Below are 22,806 nucleotides of genomic sequence, written 5' to 3'. Positions count from 1 at the left end.
GTATATGTTACATTTTAGAGACCGATTCTAAGAGGTCTAGTTACGCAATCTAGTTTAGCAACCATAAGCATATACATAAACATAAAAGTGTGTGTGTATATATATATATATATATATATATATATATATATATATATATATATATATTAGGGTGTTTCAAAAAAACATGTCTGAAAAAAAAAAAAGAGCCCTAGCTTATCATCTGCCCAGATCATGATTTAGTTCATTAGGATTTTTTCATCTTTTATTTTTTAGAATCCTAAGGGTCCCTCCAGGGGATAAAAGGGGCAATTTTTTTAGCGTTTTGTACCATTTTTAAAACAGTTTGGAGGAAGTCTTAACATTAAAATTTTCAATTTTTTTTTTCATGTTTCTGTTTGCAAAGACCTATTTAATCTAAATAAAACGGGCTCTGTTCTCGAAAAAAAAAAAAAAATCTAAAAATTGTTTTAAAAAACCTTAAAATCCATAAATATATAACAAAAACAAATATTTTTACGCTGCACTAATTTATATATTTTTTAAAGCAAAATTTAAAATCTTTTCAGTAAATAACGTTTTATTGAAATATATGTTATATAAAACATTTTTTTTTTAGATTAAAAATAAAAAAATTATTAAAATCCCACCGAAAAAAAAGTTAGAAGTAATAGATTGGATAAAATATTTTTAGTTAATAAACTTATCATAAAACTTCCAGCAAAGAAATTTGCAACTGCTGAAGAGGTAATTCAGAACTGAAGTGCTTAGTAGGTTGTACTAACAAAAGTTCGTCTTTTATACCTAACTGCCAAGTTGATCAGTCTGATTGCAGCATATTATCTAAACTAATGGGTCCTTAAATAGGTGGTGGATTTAAAGTGCTTACAATACAAAAGCTAAGGTAAGTTTTATCATTGAACTCTAAATGAGTTTAATCCATAAGCCTTTATACAAGTAAATAGTTATTTTTTAAAGGAATAAAGTTGAGAAATTGTTAAAGGAATGGATGAAATTAAAAGATAAAAGAAAAAGAACAAATTTTGCTTAAGTAAAAAAAAAACATTTATTTGAAGAACAAATGAATAAAGTATTTTGGATTGGAATACATCCTCCTGTTATGTTTGAGGAAATATTAAAAGATAAAATAAGAAAAGTGAAAGACAAGGAAGAAGATATTGCTTTCTTAAAAGACCAGCTTTGGGAAAGGAAAGAAAGTCTTGGAGGAAAAGATAAAAGGTATGAGTATTCTGTAGGAAGAAAAGTCAGGAAACAGATATCGACTTTGATTTTAACGAGATTCCTAATACTCAAAATTCTGTTCTTCTTCCTAAAAATATACTTCAGTCTACCTTTCATACAGCAGTGGGAGAGGGTATAGGACCCCACCAACATACAGCTTTGTAGTGTTATTGTCATTGCTGGTGGTTCTGTAGTACACTTTAAGTGCTCTAAATCAACATCTTATAGAGCTGCGGAGAACGTAATATCTGCCGGAGCAACAGAAATAAGGGAATATATAAAAAACAGTGTAGTATCATCAGATTCACTAATGACCATACACTTTGATGGAAAAATACTAAATGAATTGAAGGAGGGAAAACAATTAAAAAAAGATAGAATTGCAGTTTTGGTAAGGATTGATGGGAAAACATAACTACTTGGCATTCCTCTAATAGAGTCTAGTTCAGGGGTTAATCAAAAGCAAGCTATTTTTGAATTAATGAAGTTTTTAAGAAGATAAAGTTAACTGTCTCTGTTTCAACACAACTTCAGCAAATACAGGAAGATGGCAAGGTACTTGCATGAGATTAGTTCAATAGATTCAACGCCAATTGTTGCTGATTGCATGTAGTCATCATGCAATTGAGCGACACATAACTCATTTCCGGAAGATTTACCCTAGCAGCGAAATTTCTGGTCCAGAAAACAAACTATTTGAATTCCTAAAAAAAATTGGAATTGTATAGATACTGAAACTAAGGAGCTGAAAAGACTAATAATACCACCTGGAACATGGATATGTTATCAAAAATTAGCTGCTATTCAGTTTTGTAATAATGTGATCAGTTTAAAGATCTTTAAAAAGGTGTTATTATAATTTTGATTTCATTTATGTCTATTTATTCTAAATATTTAGATAAAACAATTGTAACAAATTAAAAATATACTAAAAATTTATAAGGATGGAAATGTTAGAAAAGAATACCATGAGCTAGCTGAACTAACTTTAATGGTTCATTCGTCAAATAGGTTTAATTTCCATTTATCGAGACAAGTTTACCATTCAAGAGTCATGGGAAAAGGTTTATACTACTTAAAATTGTATCTTTTAATGAATGAAATTCCAAACCTGACTAAAAAAGAAAAAGAAGAAATAACTGATATGGTTTCATTCATATCTCTTTTCTATACAGAGTGGTTTCTAAAAGCAGAGTTAAGTTCTTAAGCATCAGCATAGGTATATGGTCTTTTAAAATTTTATTGAGAGGTTGGAAAGCTTGTTATTGATTAAAATGATTCAAAATGTTTATTAATTCTATTTATTAGGATATGAAAGCTTACTGGCAAATGAAAAGATTTGAGGAATTGAATCTACTTGGCTCCCAAGCTGTTACGAGCTCTATTCTCAGACATACTTGGTATTTGGATCCCAATTTGGTAGTTTTTGCCCTAGCAGATGAAGAATGTATGGAACGTGGTGATATGGCCAAGAAACTGTATAGTTTACCAAGATGTCGAAATAAAAATTTCCCTTTGGAGCGCCAAATAATGGACCAAGCTATATTAAAAAGCCTTCAATACAGTAAAGATAAGCATCCTTTGTTAGCTCCATTAATAACGGACAAGTCGTGGCTAGTTTTTGATATGCTTGGACATGGAAAAGTAGAAACTCATTGGATGAAAACACCACCAGAATTTTGGAAATTTAATGATTTTTATCTAGAATTTAGAGCAACAGTAATTGGACTTGATGTTGTAAATGACTGCTCTGAGAGGGCGGTAAAATTAGTTCAAGACCTAATAAACGGAGCATATTCTGAGGAGAAAAGGCAGGACACCCTTTTCTTTACAGATGATTACAAGAAAAACAGAAAAAGCAGAAAAAAATCGTTTATGAAAATCCTGCTGGCAAAAAAAATCTAGTTTTTTATTTTATATTTTTTTGTTAAACAAATTTTTAATCTGTTTTTAATTTGAAAAATTACTTTGTTTTTAATAGATAGCTGTAGTAAAGATGATCATAAATTTACTAGGATTACTGTATTTTAATTTAAAACAAATTTTACATTGGATTTGAAGTTTTTAGATTAAATATGTTTTTACAAACAGAAATATAAAAAAAAAATTAAAAACTTTTATTTTAAGACTTCCTCCAAACTGTTTAAAAAATGGTACAAAACGCCAAAAAAAACTGCCCCTTTTACCCCCTGGAGGACCCTTAGGATTTTTAAAATTAAAAAAATCCTAAGTACTAAATCACGATCTGGGCAGATGATAAGCTAGGGCTCTTTTTTTTTTCAGACGTGACTTTTTTTGGAAACATCCTAATATATATATGTATATATATATGAATATGGTTGTTAAACTCGATACATCAGCTCTTTGAAAGATAAAAAACTTGGATTTTTTTAACTTCCTTTAAAAAATCAGCAGTTACTTAGTTTTATTGGGCTTAGATTGTAAGCCATAGTGATTGTGTAATCTTCACAAAACTTTATTTTATTTGAAAAGCATTTAAATAAAAATTATATTATCCGTGGTATAAAAGTTAATTTGGAATTTTAATTCTTTTTCAAAAATTTTCACCAGAGAACATCGCCTATTGCTTTGAGAAAACCTCCTAAAACTTCTATTTATCAAGAAAATGATATTAGTTCTTTTTCAATACACAAAGATATAATACTAATTGTAAATGAATTTTATCTTCAGAAGCAAGCACAATACAGTAATACCCTTATCATCTTCAGCCATATAAACGCAATGGTGTTTATGTTGGTGCAGTTAACAAGGATACTCTGTACAAAGGAGTTGTTGCATTTATGATAGTTAGCTTAAAGAAATCTATTACTTTTATTATAAAAGCAATACCTGAAACTATCACAAGTGGTAAATAGCTTTCAGATTAAATATCAGATTCTATTAATTCTCTTTCTCTATCTGGTTTCAAAATTGGAGGAGTTGTTACTGACAATCACCAAGCAAATGTTATTGCATTTAGTTTGCTTCATTCCAAATTTGGTAATTGATCAAATTTGTTTATTCATCATTCCAATAATCTGAATATTAAAATAAACTTAATTTATGATAGTGTTCACATAGTTAAAAATATCAGAAATAATTTACTACAATGTAAAAAATTTCTCTTTCCATCGTTCACATACAATATAAAGGATGATTCTAATAGTTGTTCAGCTGGTTATATTACTTGGGGAGATTTTCTTTATGTACATTCTAAAGATGAGCAACTTCAATGTTATTTAAGAAAAACTCCAAAAATCACATATCAAAGTCTTCACCCTTATAACAGAAAGCAAAATGTTTCTTTTGAACTGTCCATTTTTAATGAAACAACAATTGCAAGTTTTGAAAGTTATTTTCCAGAACAAACAGACATTTCCGGTTTCCTTACAATTCTTCAAAAAGGGTCGACTGTTTCAAATTATAAACAATTGTCAACAACTTGCTAATTGGATTGAACTTTGGCAGAAGTCTCTTTATTTTAGACCAACAAAACAAATATCATCTGCTCTCATCACAACTCTGCGTTCTCAAGCATTTGTTATTGTTGAGCTTATTAAGGTGGTACATCCCCATTAATTTTGAATTTTTTTAGAAAAAAATCAATTTTTTGAAAATTGGTTTTTTAAATTCAAAATTTTTCATAGAACAATATTATTAGATTTTTTTTTAATAAATAAATAAGGAAGTGTGTAGAGTTATGTGTTTTGTGGCCATAGTAAATTGAAAAGTCCGCAGCAACGCCATAGCAACGCATTTTAAAACAAAAAATGTCAACTTGCTCAAGCTTATAAACATCAATAACTCTTTTCTACTGCAGCTTGTTTATTTTGTACTTCATGTTTATTTTAAAAGCTATAACTTGAACTACTAATGCAAACATGAATTAAATGTATCGTGCTTGCATGCTGTTTTAATTTGTTAATGTTCTTTAAAATAAATAGTTAAATAAGATATGGGATGTTCTATTGCTCGAACTAAAAAAAGAAAGTTTTCTTGTAATCAACACCTAAAATCTTCAAAGTTTATTCAGCTTGATACATCAATTTCTGATCCAAGTTTATCAGCAAGCTCCGAAAAAATAGTAAACACTGAAATATCTGGAAGTCAAAAAAAATACAACACCATTATAATATTATACACATAATATTTTAAAACTAATGGTTAGTGAGTTTAAATGCAATCTATATGCAAATTTGCTGCAGTAATGAACATGCCATCTCCTATGAATTTTAAAAACTATAGTGCAATAAATAACAATTTGTTAAATATTTATAATGAAGTTGCTTCTGCAAGTATGTCAAGCGCAGCCAATGAAACCAAAGATATTATTTCTAAATCAAGCAATTTTAATGATGTTTCTGCTTGACAGTTTTTTGTTGATGGTACCTGGCAAAAGAGAGGCCATCAATCTTTAAATGGTATTGTCACTGCAATATCAAGAGAGAACGGAAAATGTCTTGATTCAATTTTGTTAACTAAGTTCTGCAAAGCTTGTAGTTATTGGAACAAAAAAAAGTCAACACCAGGTTATCAAAACTGGAAAATAAATCATGTTTGTGAAGCTAACCGCAATAAATCATCAGGATCCATGGAAGCTTCTGGTGCTGTTTCAATTTTTCAACAGTCAATTGAAAAGCATGGTTTGAGATATGAAGGATATATTGGAGACGGTGACAGCTGAGCATATAATGATGTTGTTGCTAGTAATCCATATCCAGGTTTTGAAATAAACAGACTTCATTGTGTTGGACATTACCAAAAGAGACATGGAAATCGTGCGCGTAACCTTAGAGTGACACTTAAAGGTCAGTTTCTTTCAGATGGAAAAAAAATAGATGGAAAAGGTCGACTGACAGATAAAGCCATAAATACGCTTCAAAATTATTTTGGTATGGCTATCCGTCAAAATGTGAATAACCTATATGAAATGAAAAAAAGTGCTTGGGCTATTTTATTTCACAACAGTGACATAAGTGAAGAGTCAGAGAGACACAAATTTTGCCCACAAACTAGAACTAGTTGGTGTTTGTGGCAAAGTAATAAAGTAACAGGTGAAACACATACAAAACTAAATTAAGCTTACCATTAGCAATTAAAGCAGTACTTATGCCTATAAATTACAGATTTGACAAATGAAACATTATTATCAAAATGTTTGCACGGACAAACTCAAAATAACAATGAAATTCTGAATGCCTTTATATGGAAGAGATGTCCTAAAGACTTTTTTATTGGGAAAAAAGTTCTTGAGATTAGTATGAACTCAGCTATTATAGCATTTAATGATGGAAGCACAGCAGTTGAAAAAGTAATTAGTGCTGGAGGTATCGAACCAAGTATATTTATGCAAGAAGGACTTCGTAAATTGGACTGCAACTGAATTAAAAAAATGAATCACAAATCAAGTGCTAAAGGTAAAATAAGGAGAAAACAGCTTAGAGCCATCAAAAAAGGTTACATAGATATTGAAAAAGAACTGGAAAAGGACCCAAAATATATAATATAATAGTGGAGGTTTTTAATTGGGCTCGTGCTTCTTTTCCTAATATAACGAACTTTTATTTTGTTTTTTGTGTTTTTCTCAAAATGTCATTTTTACCAAATACCTAAATTTTAAAACGCAATATTTTCAGTTTGGGACCATATACTGACTTGAAATTTTCAGGGTGTTTTTGTTATAAATTGTCTCAGGTAATGAACCAAAACTACAAATAAATATGATGTATAAGTATGTTTAAAACCTTTTTTTCTTGCTTTTTTTGTTAAAAATTTTCTTAAATATATAGAAAATTATTTTTAAAATGTTCTATGCATCTTTAATGCATGATTTTGGTTCATAACCTCTTCGTACCTTTTAGGAACATAGTGTGAAAATTTCAGAGTTAAAAGATATATAGAACTGGAGATATCTTGTTTTAAATTACACCCATATTTTGGCAATTCGTATGGAATAAGTGAGGCAAAAGTTGGGCAATCGAGATTTCTTATTTAAAAAAAAATCAGCATACTTTTTTTAACTTGTGTATTGTAGTTTTAATTTTGTATTGATTATTTTAAGAAAATTTTTTAGAATGAGGGGTGTAACACCTTAAAGAAGGATATTTATATGTAACCACTGCACGACTTCAAAGTGACCCAATAGCCTTATAATGCAATATAGACAGAAGAGTTGAAGGAATTACCAGAAATTCAACATTCAGAAACTATTTTGGCATATTGGTCTTTAATTAAGGTGAATGTAACTTTTTGGTTAGAGTATCTAAAGAAGGACCATAATAACTGAATTAACAAATAATTACTATCAATATTTTATCTAAAATAAAATGATATACCTGAATCAACTCTCTTACCTGAAACAGAAAAGGTTAATAACACAGGTGAACAAAAAAAAAAAATTTACTGGTGTCCAAAATATTTTAAAGAATTTGGGGTATTTTTGGGGTGCTGATTCTGAATATGATATCAGTTTTGCCAGATTGGCTCAAGTTTTTGGTATCTTATTTATAGCACTTGTTGGTAAATGCGACGCATCATCTCATTAATTTCTTGGGATTAGTACTTGAACTGAGCAGTTTTCAATTTAGTTTTTTAATTAGTGTTCTAAAAGTTTGTTCATAGCTTGATTTTTGCGCTAACTTTATGTTGTTGTCTGTTTTCCAGTGAAAAGCATGAACTCATCAAGAAGAAGCTGTCTTAACGATCCAGACGCATTCTGCTACATTTGTGGTGAATATACACTGCAAAAACATAGAAGAAACGTAACAGACTTCATAAAAAAAGTGTATTTGGCCTATTTTGGGGTTATGCTTGGGGACCAAGACAAGTCTTGGGCACCACACATAGTGTGCAAAGCATGCATCGAATTATTACAAAAATGGAGCAAAGGACAAAGAAAAAGCTTCAAATTTGGTGTTCTAATGGTGTGGAGAGAGCAAAAAAATCATCATGATGAGTGCAGTGCAAGTGCAAGGATTCAATAAGCATAAGAAACAAAAATGGGAGTATTCTAACATGGAATCTGCAAGAAGGCCTGTCCCTTATTGTGAAGATGTGCCTGTACCTGTGTTTACCATGTTACCTGACCTTCCCCCACCTGATGATGATGAAATGCAGGGTATGGAGCTAAGCATTAGTTCTGGAAGTGAACCAGAATATGAAGAAAGTTTCAGAACACCTACGCAATTTACCCAAGGAGAGCTCAACGATCTAATAAGAGACCTCAACCTCTCAAAAAGTGCATCTGAACTTTTAGCTTCAAGGCTAAGTGAAAAAAATTGTCTGACGCCTGCAACTAAAGTTACATCTTACAGGACCAGAGAAGAAGCACTTCTTCAATTTTTCTGTGAAGATGACCTACTTGTATATTGTAAGGATATTCCTGGCCTGATGCTGCAAATGGGTTTACAAGTATATCGTCCTGAAGACTGGAGGCTTTTCATAGATAGTTCTAAAAGGAGTTTGAAATAAGTTTTGTTGAACAATGGCAACCAGTGTGCATCTCTTCTAGTAGCTCACTCAACTAAACTTGCAGAACAATACAAAAATGTCAAAATGGTCTTGGAGAAACTGTGCTACCATGAACATTCGTGGCTGATATGTGTTGATTTAAAAATGGTCAACTTTTTACTTGGACAGCAAAGTGGATACACAAAGTATCCTTGCTTCATCTGCATGTGGGATAGTAGAGCAAAACATCAGCACTGGGAGAAACTGAATTGGCCTCCAAGGGACACCTTGACAGTAGGAGCATCAATGATTTTTTAGAATGAAGTGAAATTTTTTAGAAATTTATGTGAAGTGGTGGTAGAATGATTTTTTCCCTGTCCACCAAAGGTTCGTTCATTAGTGAACGAACCTTTGGTGGACAGGGAAAAAATCATTCTACCACCACTTCACATAAAGTTACGATTAATGAAGCAGTTCGTAAAGGCATTAAACAAAGATGGTAATTGCTTCATGTACTATAGCGGCATAAAGTAAGTATACACCATTGAGTTTTGCATACATTTATTATTTTAAGCAATTAAAAACACTGTAAATTGTTGCAAAAACAATTTTTATTTATCAGAATCATCAAAAACAACTCTCTGTATCAAAAACATGCAGTTTGATCAATATTTAGTATGGTAACCTCGCGCTTTAATAACATATTTCATACGGTTTGGCATTGACTCAAACAGGCGAGTAATTGTAACATCATCAATATTGTTCCATGCATCTTGCAAAATTAACCAAAGACTATCCAAGTTAGATGGCCTCTCTCCTCCAATGTTCTTTGCCATAACGCTCCACAAATTTTCAATCGGATTCATGTCCGGGCTCTGAGCAGGCCAATCAAGTACTGCCACCTGATTACGCCGAAGAAAATCTGTGACAGTCTTGGCCTTGTGCCATGGTGCATTGTCATGCTGAAAGAAGAACGAGTTAAGTTGCCCAAACAGTGCACTAGCAGAAGGAAACATTGTGTTTTGTAGTACATCAATGTAATGGTGTTGGTTCATACTTCCAGTACATCGATAAAGGTGCCCAAGCCCATAGCCAGACATACACCCCCAAATCATTAAACTCTTTCCTCCATGCTTGACATTTGGCGCAATACAGTTTTTACTGAATTTTTCACCAACTCTTCTTCGCACAATTACTCGTTTGGAACTAAGGAACAACTCGAAAGAACTTTCATCACTGAACAGGACATGTTTCCAATCATCTACTGTCAAGTCTTTGTGTCCTTTGGCAAATGCCAATCGTCGACGAACGTTTGTTGCTAAAAGCAGTGGCTTCTTTGCAGCCACACATCCACGAAGACCTGCTTTCAAAAGGCGCTGACGTACAGTTCGAGTTGCCAGAGTAACCCCATGTTCTTCAGAAAGTTTTCGACCGAGTTGAGGGGCAGTGAGTCTACGATCCTGCAAGGACATTCGAACTAACACTCTGTCAGTGTGTGGAGTTGTTTTCTTTGGTCTTCCAGATCGCCGCTTATCAGCTGTTGAACCAGTTTCGATATGTTTATCTATTATTTTCTTAATACCTATTGGTGTTGCTTTAAGTTCTCTGGCTATTTTTCTTAAACTTGCACCTGTTTCTGCCAAGAACACTGCGCGAAGTCTTTCTTCTGTTGTCAGTCGACGATATTTGGGCATACCTTCAAATATAAAAATGAATAATTACACAAAATATATCAGACAAATGGCCAAATATGAATAATGAAAAACCAAAGACATTAATTAATCAGTATTAGCTTAAACTAACAAATTGTAACTAAAAATTCTCTAAAACCAAACATGCATCTCAACAATTCATAATAATAATTTATTAATGACTTGGCCTAAAGTCAAAACTGGTCAGAACCATTTTGAAAGTTTTTAGGACAAAAAAAAAAAGTTATTTGTTAATTGTTATTAAAAACTTAGTTATAATAACAATACTATAACATTGTAAAACAATTACTAACCTTGTCTGCAAAATTTGCACAATTAAACAATACAAAGTTAACTCTTTAAAGTTTAATTTTTAGTACACAACATGAGTCACACTTGCTATTGTAAACAGGAAGTGCAAAGAATATTGATTAAGTAAATTTACAGAATGCAATAATTGCTTCTATTATGTTTCTAAAAATAAGAAATACCACATTAAACTATTATTTTTACGATTTGGGTAGAGTGTATACTTACTTTCTGCCGCAATAGTACATCTTTAGATCTTTCCCCGGTCTTAGTAGTGAAAAATTGAAGGCAGGAATCTTTGATGGTCTTCAAATTCGGAAACTCATTAAAGATTCAAATTTTCCTAAGGAAATGAATGACATTGAAGCTGCTGCATGGTGTAGTTTTGTGTTGGTAGTGAAGAACTTATTAGGAAATAAAAAGGCAGACAATTATGAAGAACTGGTACAAAACATGCTATTGAGATTTAGAAATCTGGGTGTACACATGAGCATTAAATTGCATTATCTTCACAGTCACTTGGACAGATTTCCAGAAAACCTTGGAGATTTTAGCGAAGAACAAGGGGAGAAATTTCATCAGGATATTATGGTGGTGGAGGAAAGGTACCAAGGCAGATGGGACAGACATATGATGGCTGATTACTGCTAGAATCTACAGCGTGACTGCCCGAATAGCTCACATAAAAGAAAATCAAATAAAAAGCGCTTTTCCAGCGATTAAATGTCTCCTATCTTTCATGTCTTGTTCATTTTTGAAGATTACTTTCTAAAACTAGTTAAAATAAACTAAAATCAACATTTACTTTGTTAAATTTATTGTATTCATGACAATATCAATAAAGTAATTGCGTGTGTAGCAAATTACGTCTTTTTTTTTACACATTTCACAAAAAATCTCAAAAACTTGAGCCAATCTGGCAAAACTGATGACATATTCAGAATCAGCACCCCAAAGTTACCCTAAATTCGTTGAAATATCTTTGGCCCCAAAAATGCTGTTGATCTGTGTAATCTTTCAAACTTAATAAACAAGATGCAAATGTCAAAGACATATCAAGCTTTGTTTTATCAAATTACTTCCCAACAATTTGTTTTACTTGTGATATAAATAAAATGGGAATTTATCTTTGCTTCTAAAATCATAATTAATGTCCTTTTTACAATAAGCAGAACCTAATCAATGCCACTTTACGAAAAGATGGTCTTAACAGTTTTAAAAGTAGACAGAGCGAAAATTAAAGTTAAATAACAAACTATAAATAGACAATAGTATAAAAATAGATTGTTGTGATTTCAATGTGCGTTATTAATTAATTTTGCTAGATATTGACATAATTCAAAACGTAAAGACAAAAGTCCACTAATTTTTTTATGATTATAACGTTTTGTATAATAACCATTAATTGTGGACAAGAGTCGAAAGTTATATTTTTAAAGGATACATATAGCGAACATTTTTTTTTTTTTTGCTGGCTCAATAATTAAAACTTTTAAAACAAAATAGTTTTTAAATGCGTTGAACAACAAGCTAACCGGACGTGTTAATTATCTCCGCAATATGAAGATGGACAGCCAAAGCGATTTACTCGATAGATTATCTCTTTCTTCGTAATAAACAATATAACCTCAGACCAACACGTAGCTTTACATGCTTGCTACCCTGCCGTTGAAAACTTACAAGACCATGGAAGAATTGACAACACCAGAAGTTCCAGAGGACGTTTCATTATCTAATATAATTTAGGTTAAAATTTGTAAAAGGCAGAATTTGATTTAGTAAAGTTAAATTTAGTGAGTTAACACAATGCCAAATCAAGCAAAGATAAAAATGGAAAGCCTCTGTGTTTGCTCTGTCTGAAAAAATGTTTTCCAGACAGAGTAAGAACACAAACTTTATTGTTTTTGGGCACCACAAGGACTCTCGGGTTCCACAAGGATTCTGCGAATCGTACAGAGCTACTTTGCGCCGGAACAAGAAGGGAAAGATATTGCACTCCCCCTTTAGTTTGATTTCAAGTCAATACAAGTGAGGCTTGAAACAAGCGGCAGGATGTATTATTGCCTAATCTACCAGAATGGTCGTTTAAAACTGCAAAAAAAACATCCTCTCGAAGAGCAAACCACCATTGAGATAGAACCAAACGTGCTTTGTAGAACATGCCTCAGCCCTTTAGGAAAAGGTTTGCCACACCAATTCTCTCAAATAAATACAGAGAAAACCTTCGTTCTTAAGCAGCAAATAATGCCAAAGCAGCCGAACAAAATACGTCTCGAGTAATTTCCAATAAAGAATTATCCCTGGAAAAAACTATTCGACTTAGGCATCCGGTGGGCCACCACTTTCAATTACCCTCGGTAATTATTATATTTAAAATAATTTTTAGATACATATATTGACAGAAACTCTTGACTATTAAGAAATGAGGCTAGACAAACTTCATGAAGTATATTTTTGACAAGTTTCTAATCTCTTTAAAAACGAATAATTCAAGTTTTACTCAAACATTCTAAACAAAGTTTATTATTAACATAAAATATTCATGTTTTGGTTTCAGGTCAAAGTATCCAGCCACCATCAAGCGCTTAAAAAATGACCACTCTAGCTTTTGTAAATGTACAATTAAATCCACGGTCAAACAACGGATTAAAACAACTGGTTAAAACTTTAAACCAAACATCAAGCAGAAAGATGGTAGAGCCAAATTTTCACATGAGTTTCCTAAGAGCAGGTCAACACTTAAGTAATTTCTTCAGCTGCAGTGACTTAAAAACCACCGACGGAAAAGGAGATTCTGGTACAGTTCGGGTTGTTGCTCACTGCAATGATTTATCAAGTGTTGTGAATCATGTTATTCAATAATCGGAATTGATTGCGGCAAAAGTTTTCTCAAGTTTTGTTTAATCATTGTTGATATTGTGTTATGGGATGAAAACAACTCACCGCCACAAAAATACCCTCTCACTCAAAGGACTGGCAAAGACACTGGAGCCAAGAGACAGGTTCTTGTAGCGGTATCAAAAGATTTGCTACAAACTCACTTCAATATTGAAAAAATCTGGTCACTGATTAATGCAAATGGATTTAAACTAATTTTGGCTTATGATATGAAAGTTGTAAATATAATTTATGGTCTTCAAACCCATTCATGTATTCATCCTTGCTCATGCTGTGACGACAAATCCAAGTGTCTTGTCAAATCCGGAAACTTGTGAACACTGGGCTCAATAAAATCTAGTCTCGAGTTTTTTTAGCAACCTGGCGGGGTTTTTACTAATACAAAGCTGTTTAGCAATGTCGTTCAAAAGTCAATCATCAACGGGCCTGAAATTTTTTTGATTTTTGAAATCATCTTATTAATGAAATTGTATCACTTTTTAGGAGTTGTCAATCGTCTTTTCAAAATCTTTAAAACTGCTTGGATAGAGGCTGTTAAGCGGCCATGTGCTCTCCACATTCAACTGAGCCTATATAACTGGGGCCAGTTTGACGGAAACGAATGCAGAAAGCTTCTTAAAAATGTGCTGCAACAACTTGCTGATACAAAGTTGGTTTCCAACATCTTTCACATAATTGAAGCATTCAAAAGTTTCAACTCAGTTGTCAAAGCCTGGTTTAGATTTATCCTACAGCCGGCCCTTGCTGAAAGAATTGAAAATTTCAAAAGGTGTTACTTAATGATAACTGATTCAAGCGTAGCGCCTAAAATTTACACCGTCTTCTACCACATCAAAGATTGTTTAGCCACAAAAGAGCCCCCTGGGGCCTTATAGTGAACAAGTTGATGAAACTACTGATTAAGATTCTTATCAACGTTGGTCAAGGTGTAAGTGAAACAATAATCATCCAGAAAACAAAGAAAGGTTGTTGTGCTGCATAACTGATCTGAACAGTAAGATCAGTTATGCAGCACAACAGCCTTTAAGGAGTTGCAAGCGTAATTTGAGTTTTAAAAGATAAGTAGTAGAAAATCTTAGTTCACGGTTTAAAATGAACATTTTAACTAAATTAACTTTAAATGCTGTTAATTTAAAAGCTATGAATTTAGATATTACTTTTAAAAATAGTATTGTAGAGTACTTGTACAAAAAGAGTAAATAGAACTTATTATTGACAATTTTTTTTGAAGAAAATCAAAAAATTTGTTTTAATTTGCTATCAGATGATATTTAATGGTAAAAAAATGTAAAAAATAGAGTTTAAATAGTTAATTTTCTCTTAATTTTGAAAGTAAATGTATTTTAGAAGGTTTCAAGACTCAAAAAAAATTTGTTGACAGACGTTTTTTTTGTTTTGTTTTACTAACTTGTAGTCCTCTGACCAGGTTTTGCATATTTTTTTAGGGTTTGTTTGCATTTGGTGGTAGTTTATACTTTATTAAATGCTGAGATTTTTACGCTATGCATAAACCAAGTAAAACCACGCTTCAAATAGCAAATCAATATTTTGTTCTATAAAATAAAAACGGCATATGTTGCAATTAAACAATTGTAATCAAAATTGTTGATATTACATAGTAGAACACTAAAAAAACCATTATTTTGAAAATAGTGACCGAATACCACATTAATCGATAACGTTTTAAAGTATAAGTAGCAAAAACATACAAAAGTTAAACTAAAACTGCTCTGAATACTTAACCAGTAAACCAATCTAACTGAAGTTTTATTCAGAGTTTGGTGTGGCTATACACTACATTTGCACCAATTTTTATCAAATTATGTACAGTCGTTCTCAATCTATAGGTGTTTTTATTGGCACACAATGAAGTGAAAGTTTCACTCAATTTGAAGTTTCAAATTAAATTATTCTCTGCGAGCAAAATTAAAGGATTTCAAAATTTGCATCTTAGGGCACATTGATGTATACGCAATTAACCCATAATTTCTTGGGTCAGCAAGGTAGACATTATCATGGAAAAACTTATCGTGGCAATGAAGAATCTATACAGACGTTCGCACATCGAGTGATTCGAGCAGCTTAAGATTGCAATTTCTTGCCCTCAGAGAGATACGGCCGACTTCGTGACCAATTCATTATTGGAATAAATGATGGAGCTAATCTGCGAGCCATTCTTCTGGGAGAAGATGCGTTGAGCTTTGACGATTGTGACTGTGACTGAAATGACAAATTATATACGAAGAAAGAAAGAAAAGCGATGTTACAACTGTGAATCATTATATCACTTTGCATGTGAATGTACTTCTTTATGCAAGAAATGCTCGCATAAACATGCTGAAATAGACTGCTATAACCGTCAAAGAAACCAGAAAAAAATGGGACGAGTTTTTATAAGGTATTTCTACAAAAACTCGTCCCGAAACCAATTTATTTTCAATCGACTTGGTAATATACGGAAGAAAAGTTACAACGCTTGTGGGTACTGGTTGCTTGCAATTAATCATTACCAAGAAGTTACTGCCGTCTAACTATAAAGTGAATTGTGTAGTAGATGTTGCAACAATAAGCGGAATAACTTGATGTGAAGATGTTAGTGCTAAAATACACCACCCAAAGAATGGGTGCTTGGTGGATGCGTTGGTTTAAAGTGTGAAGGAATTAATAAGCAAATACGATATGATTTTGGTATGGATTTAATAAAGACGTGTCATGTACTAAAAACTGGCACTGGAAAATTGAAATTCTGTTCTTTGATTAAGTTTTCATCCACACCTCGTGTTGCGATAATTGAAACAAGCAAAGCATATTTTGATGGCAAAAAAGGATTGTAAGTTGGGAGTGGGAGAATAAACCTAAAATGAAAAACAGAATAAGTCAGTACAACATATCTGACCAACATTGTGAGGCGTTCAACAACAAAATAAATGAATGGCTAAAAGAAAGTATACTCATCAAATATGACGATGAAATTTTGGAAAAAGCTAAAGGTCTACTACCGTTGATGTGCGTCATTCAAGATGATAAAAAGAAGATAAAACCTGTGCTTGATTATCGCGAGTTTAACACGTATGTAAAAGCCTCTACAAGGGATGCAGATGTCATCAACGATGCAATGAGGGATTGGAGACTTATGAGTAAAAACAACAATCACACGGAGGTGCATCTAAAAGGAGCATACCAACAAATTCAAGTGCATAAAAGACATTGGCCTCACCAAACTGTCATTTACAAAAATCAGCGATATGTACTTACACGTTTGGGTTTTGGTTTGAATTTAGCACCAGTGATAATGACCTCAATACTACGATATGTTTTCCAACAAGATTCTGCACTTGCAAATTCGACAAGAGAATATATTGATGACACTCAAGCAATCAATCGAAATGGAAGAAAGCTGGTAGCTTGTATGAAAAAATGGGATCTTCACGCAAAAACACCTGAATATTTTGGCGAAAATTCAGTTTGCGCACTAGGATTGGAATTCACTATAAATCCATTTAAAAATTCAAATATTTTGGAAGGGAGGACGCAAGATTCTTATTATTAAAGTTGTACTTACAAAGAGGGATATATTCTCATTATGTGGAAATCTGGTTGTTAATCTACCAGTTGCTGGATGGTTGAAACTCGCATGGAGTTATATAAAGAGATGTACATAAGAAGTAGGTTAAGATGAATCTATTATGAATTAGTATGTTATTGAAATGATGAAGGACGTTGTAGGTGAAGTTGTAAAATGCGATCCGGTAAAAGGTGTATGGAATGTTAAACCAAATGCATCTCTAACTGTATGATGTGATGCAAGTTCGCTGGCAAAAGGAGTTGTGATAATGCAAGGTGACAAAAAAAATCGAAGATGCGACATGGCTCCAATCAAAGTCAGATGCAATACATATCAACGTAGCTGAATTGGATGCATGTATTGAAAGTCTAAATATGGCATTGAAATAGAACCAAAGTGATGTCTCTTAAAACTGATTCTCAAAGAGTATTCAGTTGATTAAATTTTGAATTGACTCTTGACAAACTGTAAAATGTGCTGAGCAATTCAAAATGTTAATTCAACGAAGGCTTCAAGTATTTGGAAAACTGGTCGAGGATTGTGTCATAAATGTTAGTGCTATATGGGTATCAACAACTAAAAATTGTGCAGATATACTCACAAGAGTGCCAACAAAATATATAAAAAACAAAGTTTCTACTCAAGAATGTAATCCTGTTTATTAGAACGATAATCAAATCTGTATTCGAAAAATTTATTCAATAGTACACATGGGAGTTTCCAAGAGTATGGAGTTATGCACGCATGCTGGTGTTCACGTTTACAGAGACACAGTGAAATAGGTTATCGTTGAATGTGATGAATGTTATTCAATTGATCCTAATGTGGTTTTGTGGGATAAAGGAAATCTTGTAATTAGTAAAGCATGGGAAAGAGTATCCTGCTATGCTACTCATCTCTATTCGATGCTAGATCTCACCTATATTGACTGTGGCCCAAGCAGATGCACATAATGGACACCATTAAGCGACGAGAGTGCAGCAATAGTTTCTTAATCGTTAGAAACAATATGGTCATCACTTGGACCTCCTTCTGAAATTCTCCTAGATAATTCTAAATCATTTAGATCTCAGATTATGCAAACTATGGCGTCGAAATGGGAAATAAGGCTTATCTATCGAGCAGTTGAAAAATAATCGAAAAATGAATTGTTAAAAGAGTTCATCAGATGGTAAAAAGAACAAATGTGAAAGTAAAATTTGGTATACCCATGTCTGTATTCCTAATAAATACCGTTTTGTCAAAATGAAGCACACCTTTTGAAATCTTTTGTCAACATTACAAACGCGTTCGAATTCCTGGAATCGATAAAGTCGAATCAACACAAAAGTCTTTGACTGAATTTCGAGGATAGAAAGTTGGTGAAATCCAAGCATATGACGCAAATTCTCTGGATGATAGAAAGCTGACAGTGGTATGGACAGCGCTAATCAAAGCTATACAACTGATTGTGAAATCGAGTTACAGCCTGTTCGATTCACTCGCTCTGGAAGAAGATCATTTCCTAGCCCGAAGTATCACGATTATGTATGAGTTCTTGTTGAGGCAGGGGAGATGTTGTGATTTCAAAGTGCGTCATTAATGTCTTTTGCTAATTATTGACAAAAGTCATACGTTGTATTTTTTTATGATTATAACGTTTTGTATAATAATAATTAAGTGTCGACAAGAGTCGCATGTTGCATTTTTAAAGAATATTTATAGCGAACAATTTTTTTGGTGGCTCGATGACAAAAATATTTAAAAACAAAGTGGCTTTTAAATGCGTTGAACAACATAGATAAAAGCATTAAAAGAACATAAATCTTAACCACTGATTCCTTTGTAAATTTCCCATGTCAATTTAAATTTAAAAGTTACAAATATAAAATATATATTTAATAAAAGTATATTATACATGGTTATAATTGTTTTAAAATCATAAATCGCTAGTATGAAAACACATAATGCTTGTTTTCAGTGAATACTTTTTTATTTGTACTCGTAATATTATATTTAGTTCGGATGAGATGTTTTTTCTCTGTAATTACGAAGCCATCTTTTTTAAATAGAACTTAGAACCGGCCTTTAAAATATAATATTCACGGTCGTGTAAAAAGTAGGCCATGAACCCTAAAACTGAATATTTGAAGCCTTTTAAGTTTTAACCGTGAATTATCACTCTGAAAAAAAAAAAAAATTCAATAAAGAAGAAAGTCAGTTTAAGTGCTTCACTTCATATTTGGATTTGTTTCCACATCAAGTAAAAAGTTATACAATCAAAGTGTCATAAGAACTGAATTATCAGAAGCTACTATAAACGAACAATATCTCTTTCAAAAATAGATATTGTGCCACTAAAGTCAGCTGTTGCAGAACAATTTATATTCTGAAACAAAATATCGTTGAACACACCTTTCTGCAACTAGTTCATTTGCAGTACAGAAAAGAGACCAAAGACCTGTGCGTATTGGAAAAAGAACGGAAGATCAAGATTGACTTGCCAGATCTAGCTTGAAGATAGAGTTTAAGATAGGCTTAAGTATATTTGCTGCTGAAATGGCAAATTAGTAAACTAAACTACATCACCCAGGCATGCAACATGTTCTACTAGATCCAAAGAGATGAACAATCTTGCACTTAGTAGATCAAAGAAAATTATTTCACTTGGGTGTGTCTACTCTTCATTGTTACAAGATAAATGATGGATTTCAAATTCTATACCGCAAGTACATTTGGCCAGAAGATTTTTTGTGAGCGTAGGAAAAAAGTTATTCAGATAACAAATTTAGAACGATTTGTTTGAAAAATTGAGTCAATTATAAAGAGAACGAATAGATTGGTGTACATATGAGAAAATGAATTTTAAAGAAGATTGAAGCAATGTTCCAATCATCAATGTTTTAAATACATATATGTATATGTATATATGTATGTATGTATATACATATATATATATATATATATATATATATATATATATATATATATATATATATATATATATATAATAAACATACATATTTATGCAAACTTACTCGTACTTCAGAAATAAAAAAATCAAAATCAATACTAAAATATTTAACCTTTTTGTTGTTGTTTAAAAGTCAAAGACATTCGTTATTTTTTCATGACGATTAAAAGAAGTAAGATGACACTAACTCATATTTTTCTACGTTATGATATATTCTAGTTATATTTCGTTATACCTTGTACATTGTATTTGTGAATCATATTATATGTAAATATGGATGCTTTTTTGTTTTAACAGATATGTAAATCATATAAAGTCCTATGTAAAGCCCTCCTCCCCCCTCTCTCTTTTTCCTTATGAGCTTTATTATGCATGTTAATATTTCTTGAATACTAAAATATTTTTTGAAAATATTTGATATCTATTAATGGATTTTATGGTTGTTTAAGGATACACTCAGGATGCACTCAAGTATGTTGTTTATTCATATGCAAAGTAAGTTTTTATCTTATGAGTTTTAAACATAACATTGAAATAATTGTATAAATATTTGGAAAATATTTTTATTTTTTATTTTGTGAAAAGTTTTTGATTTTAGTTTTATTATTGTATAATTTTTATTACTTATTAGTACTCGTATTCATAGATTTTAATTAAGCCTTTTCATAAATCAGTTGTTATTACTGTGTATTTGTTTTATATCCTGGTGTTTTGGGGGATTTTAGTGATTTTCTTTGAATTGTATTTAAGATTTTATCTATTTTAGGCTGGAAATGAATGGGACATAAATCTTAACATTGCACCACCATAGATTATGCTCCCTCTTTAAAAAGTAAAAAAACTTTTATTAACATTGTTTTAGATGACTTTTTTTAGGGGAGGAGGACAAAATTACCCCAATCACCTAAAAAGATGGTTTACTCATCAGAATATACACCAAACAACTTGCTCTCTAAGGACTTGAGTCTGCTTATTTGTCTTTAGCAACATATAATTGAAGTTTTCAAAGTAATCAACATTTCAACTTAAAAGTACTGCATTTGACTTGTGGTATGTTTTAGAGAAAAACTGAATCTGTTGATGGCATACCAAAGCAAGAATTGGCAATACCAACAATGGAAATACCGTGAGAAGAGCTTTCGATAATGATAACATCTTCTCAAACATTTTTGGGGTTGAAACTGAAGTTATCATTAGACTTAGGGCAATATTTCAAGGAATTGGCTCTGAATGCATTTCTACTGGGTGAGGGCCCACTTATTGGAGAAATAAAAAATATATTTCAAGCTTTTTTTTTTGACAAATACTAGAAAATTTTATTTAAAACTAATGATATTTCGCTAGATTTAATGTCAATTACTTATCATCATAAAATTAAGCTTATAGTCTTTGAGTAAATTGATATTAAATCTGATAGTTTAGTTGGTTATTAAATTTAAAAAGAAGTAACCCTAAAACCCAATTATCAATTCAAGCAGTAAAACTTAATGCCTTATGAATTAACTTATTATATTTTAATTCAGTTAAATATAAACGTATTGCTTTAGGTATATCGGTTCTGAATGTGATAAATAATTTTCAGCAAATATTAAAGAAACTTTCAAAACAAACTATGAAAAAAAATATCTATTATTCAAGACTTGAGTTGTTTGTCAATTCTAACATTATTTGAACTATATTGATATAAAAATGACATGACATATTTATAATATTCTGATATAATCTCCTTTCCTTTTTCCGTAATGCGCCTTTTTTAAAAAAACCTATTTAAAATTATTTTGTTTCATTTCAATAAAAATATTTTGAAATTTCTAACTGCTTACCTGCCATAGTTTTACCTGCAGCTACCTTAACAGGTCATTTCCTTTAAGAGAAACTTTTAACGTGACATCTCGCTATAACTTACTTAAAATAAAACATCAGTTCACACTTGAATAGATACGTATGCGATTTTGTAAACAACCCAACTCCATAGAATGTCACTCCTTTTATATGAAGCGCTGTTTTTTTAGCTGGAATTCGTTTGTTTTTAGAAATGTAGGTTGCTGCGTTCCAAGAAAAAAATCAGAAAAACGACATTGTTAAAAAACAGCTTTTATTCCGCAAAGTAAGATTAAGCAATTTGTAAACAAAGCCTTTGTAATTTGATAGTTTTTGATTTTTTAAAACTGAGAAATATGTATTGAAGTTGATTGCGCATTGCATAACCTTAACAAAATAAAACATGTAACATATGACCGTTGTTGTTAGAATCACGATGAATGTTTCCTTCATAAAATTGCGCACAGCTTTATCTCATTCCTTTCCCTCTTCTATAAAATGCTAGCATAATCAAATTAAATAATTAAAATAAACCCAGTGCTTGTTTAGTTTATTATGTATTTATAATAAAATGAAAATTAATAATGTAAAAATACTTACAAAGGTTAAAGTATAACAAACACACGACCATCATTGCCAGTCATTTCTTATTAAACCTCTGTTAAGTAATGAAATCTTTTGCGCGAAAGACAGCGATTATATCATTTTGACTATTTTCAAATAAATGTTTCCCTGTATTGTTAAAGAATGAGCTTTTATAAAAAACTTTGAGAAAGATGAGAGTTCTCTTTGTTTTATAAAAAGATCATTGTGAGAGAAAAGGTAACTTACTATAGGTAGTGGTACTCTCTAAAACCAAAAGTTGTAGAACAATAAATTAAAATTTCCTAATGTGTCAG

The 22,806-nt window shown here is 31.6% G+C and overlaps 1 protein-coding gene and 2 pseudogenes across 3 annotated transcripts in view; 2 read left to right on the top strand and 1 right to left on the bottom strand.

Moving 5' to 3' along the window:
* The window catches only part of LOC149878740 (uncharacterized), a 41,414-nt gene extending 19,268 nt beyond the window's left edge, over window positions 1-22,146 (bottom strand). Inside the window, exons 1-2 of one of the 3 annotated variants that reach the window (XM_090071152.1) lie at window positions 21,910-22,146; window positions 4,072-4,259 (exon numbers count right to left, since the gene is read on the bottom strand). Coding sequence is in view for 1 of the 3 variants with exons in the window: in XM_090071151.1 (XP_089927277.1) it covers window positions 21,910-21,916 (7 nt within the window). In the remaining 2 variants the exon portion in view is untranslated. Of the gene's footprint in view, window positions 1-4,071; window positions 4,260-16,823; window positions 18,161-21,909 lie in introns of those variants that run through there. The other 2 variants (XM_090071151.1, XM_090071153.1) reach the window with 2 other exon arrangements.
* On the top strand, window positions 816-3,126 carry LOC149878742 (uncharacterized; annotated as a pseudogene).
* Window positions 5,813-6,746, top strand: LOC149878741 (uncharacterized; annotated as a pseudogene).
* Window positions 22,147-22,806: the final 660 nt, after the last annotated feature.

The sequence above is a fragment of the Hydra viridissima genome, unplaced genomic scaffold (assembly GCF_058129835.1).
Source record: "Hydra viridissima isolate aposymbiotic clone 2 unplaced genomic scaffold, HvirCarnegie_v1 scaffold_14, whole genome shotgun sequence".
NCBI lineage: Eukaryota > Metazoa > Cnidaria > Hydrozoa > Anthoathecata > Hydridae > Hydra > Hydra viridissima.
Note: the sequence above shows the minus strand (reverse complement) of the source record. Positions and strands in the feature narration are given on the sequence as shown.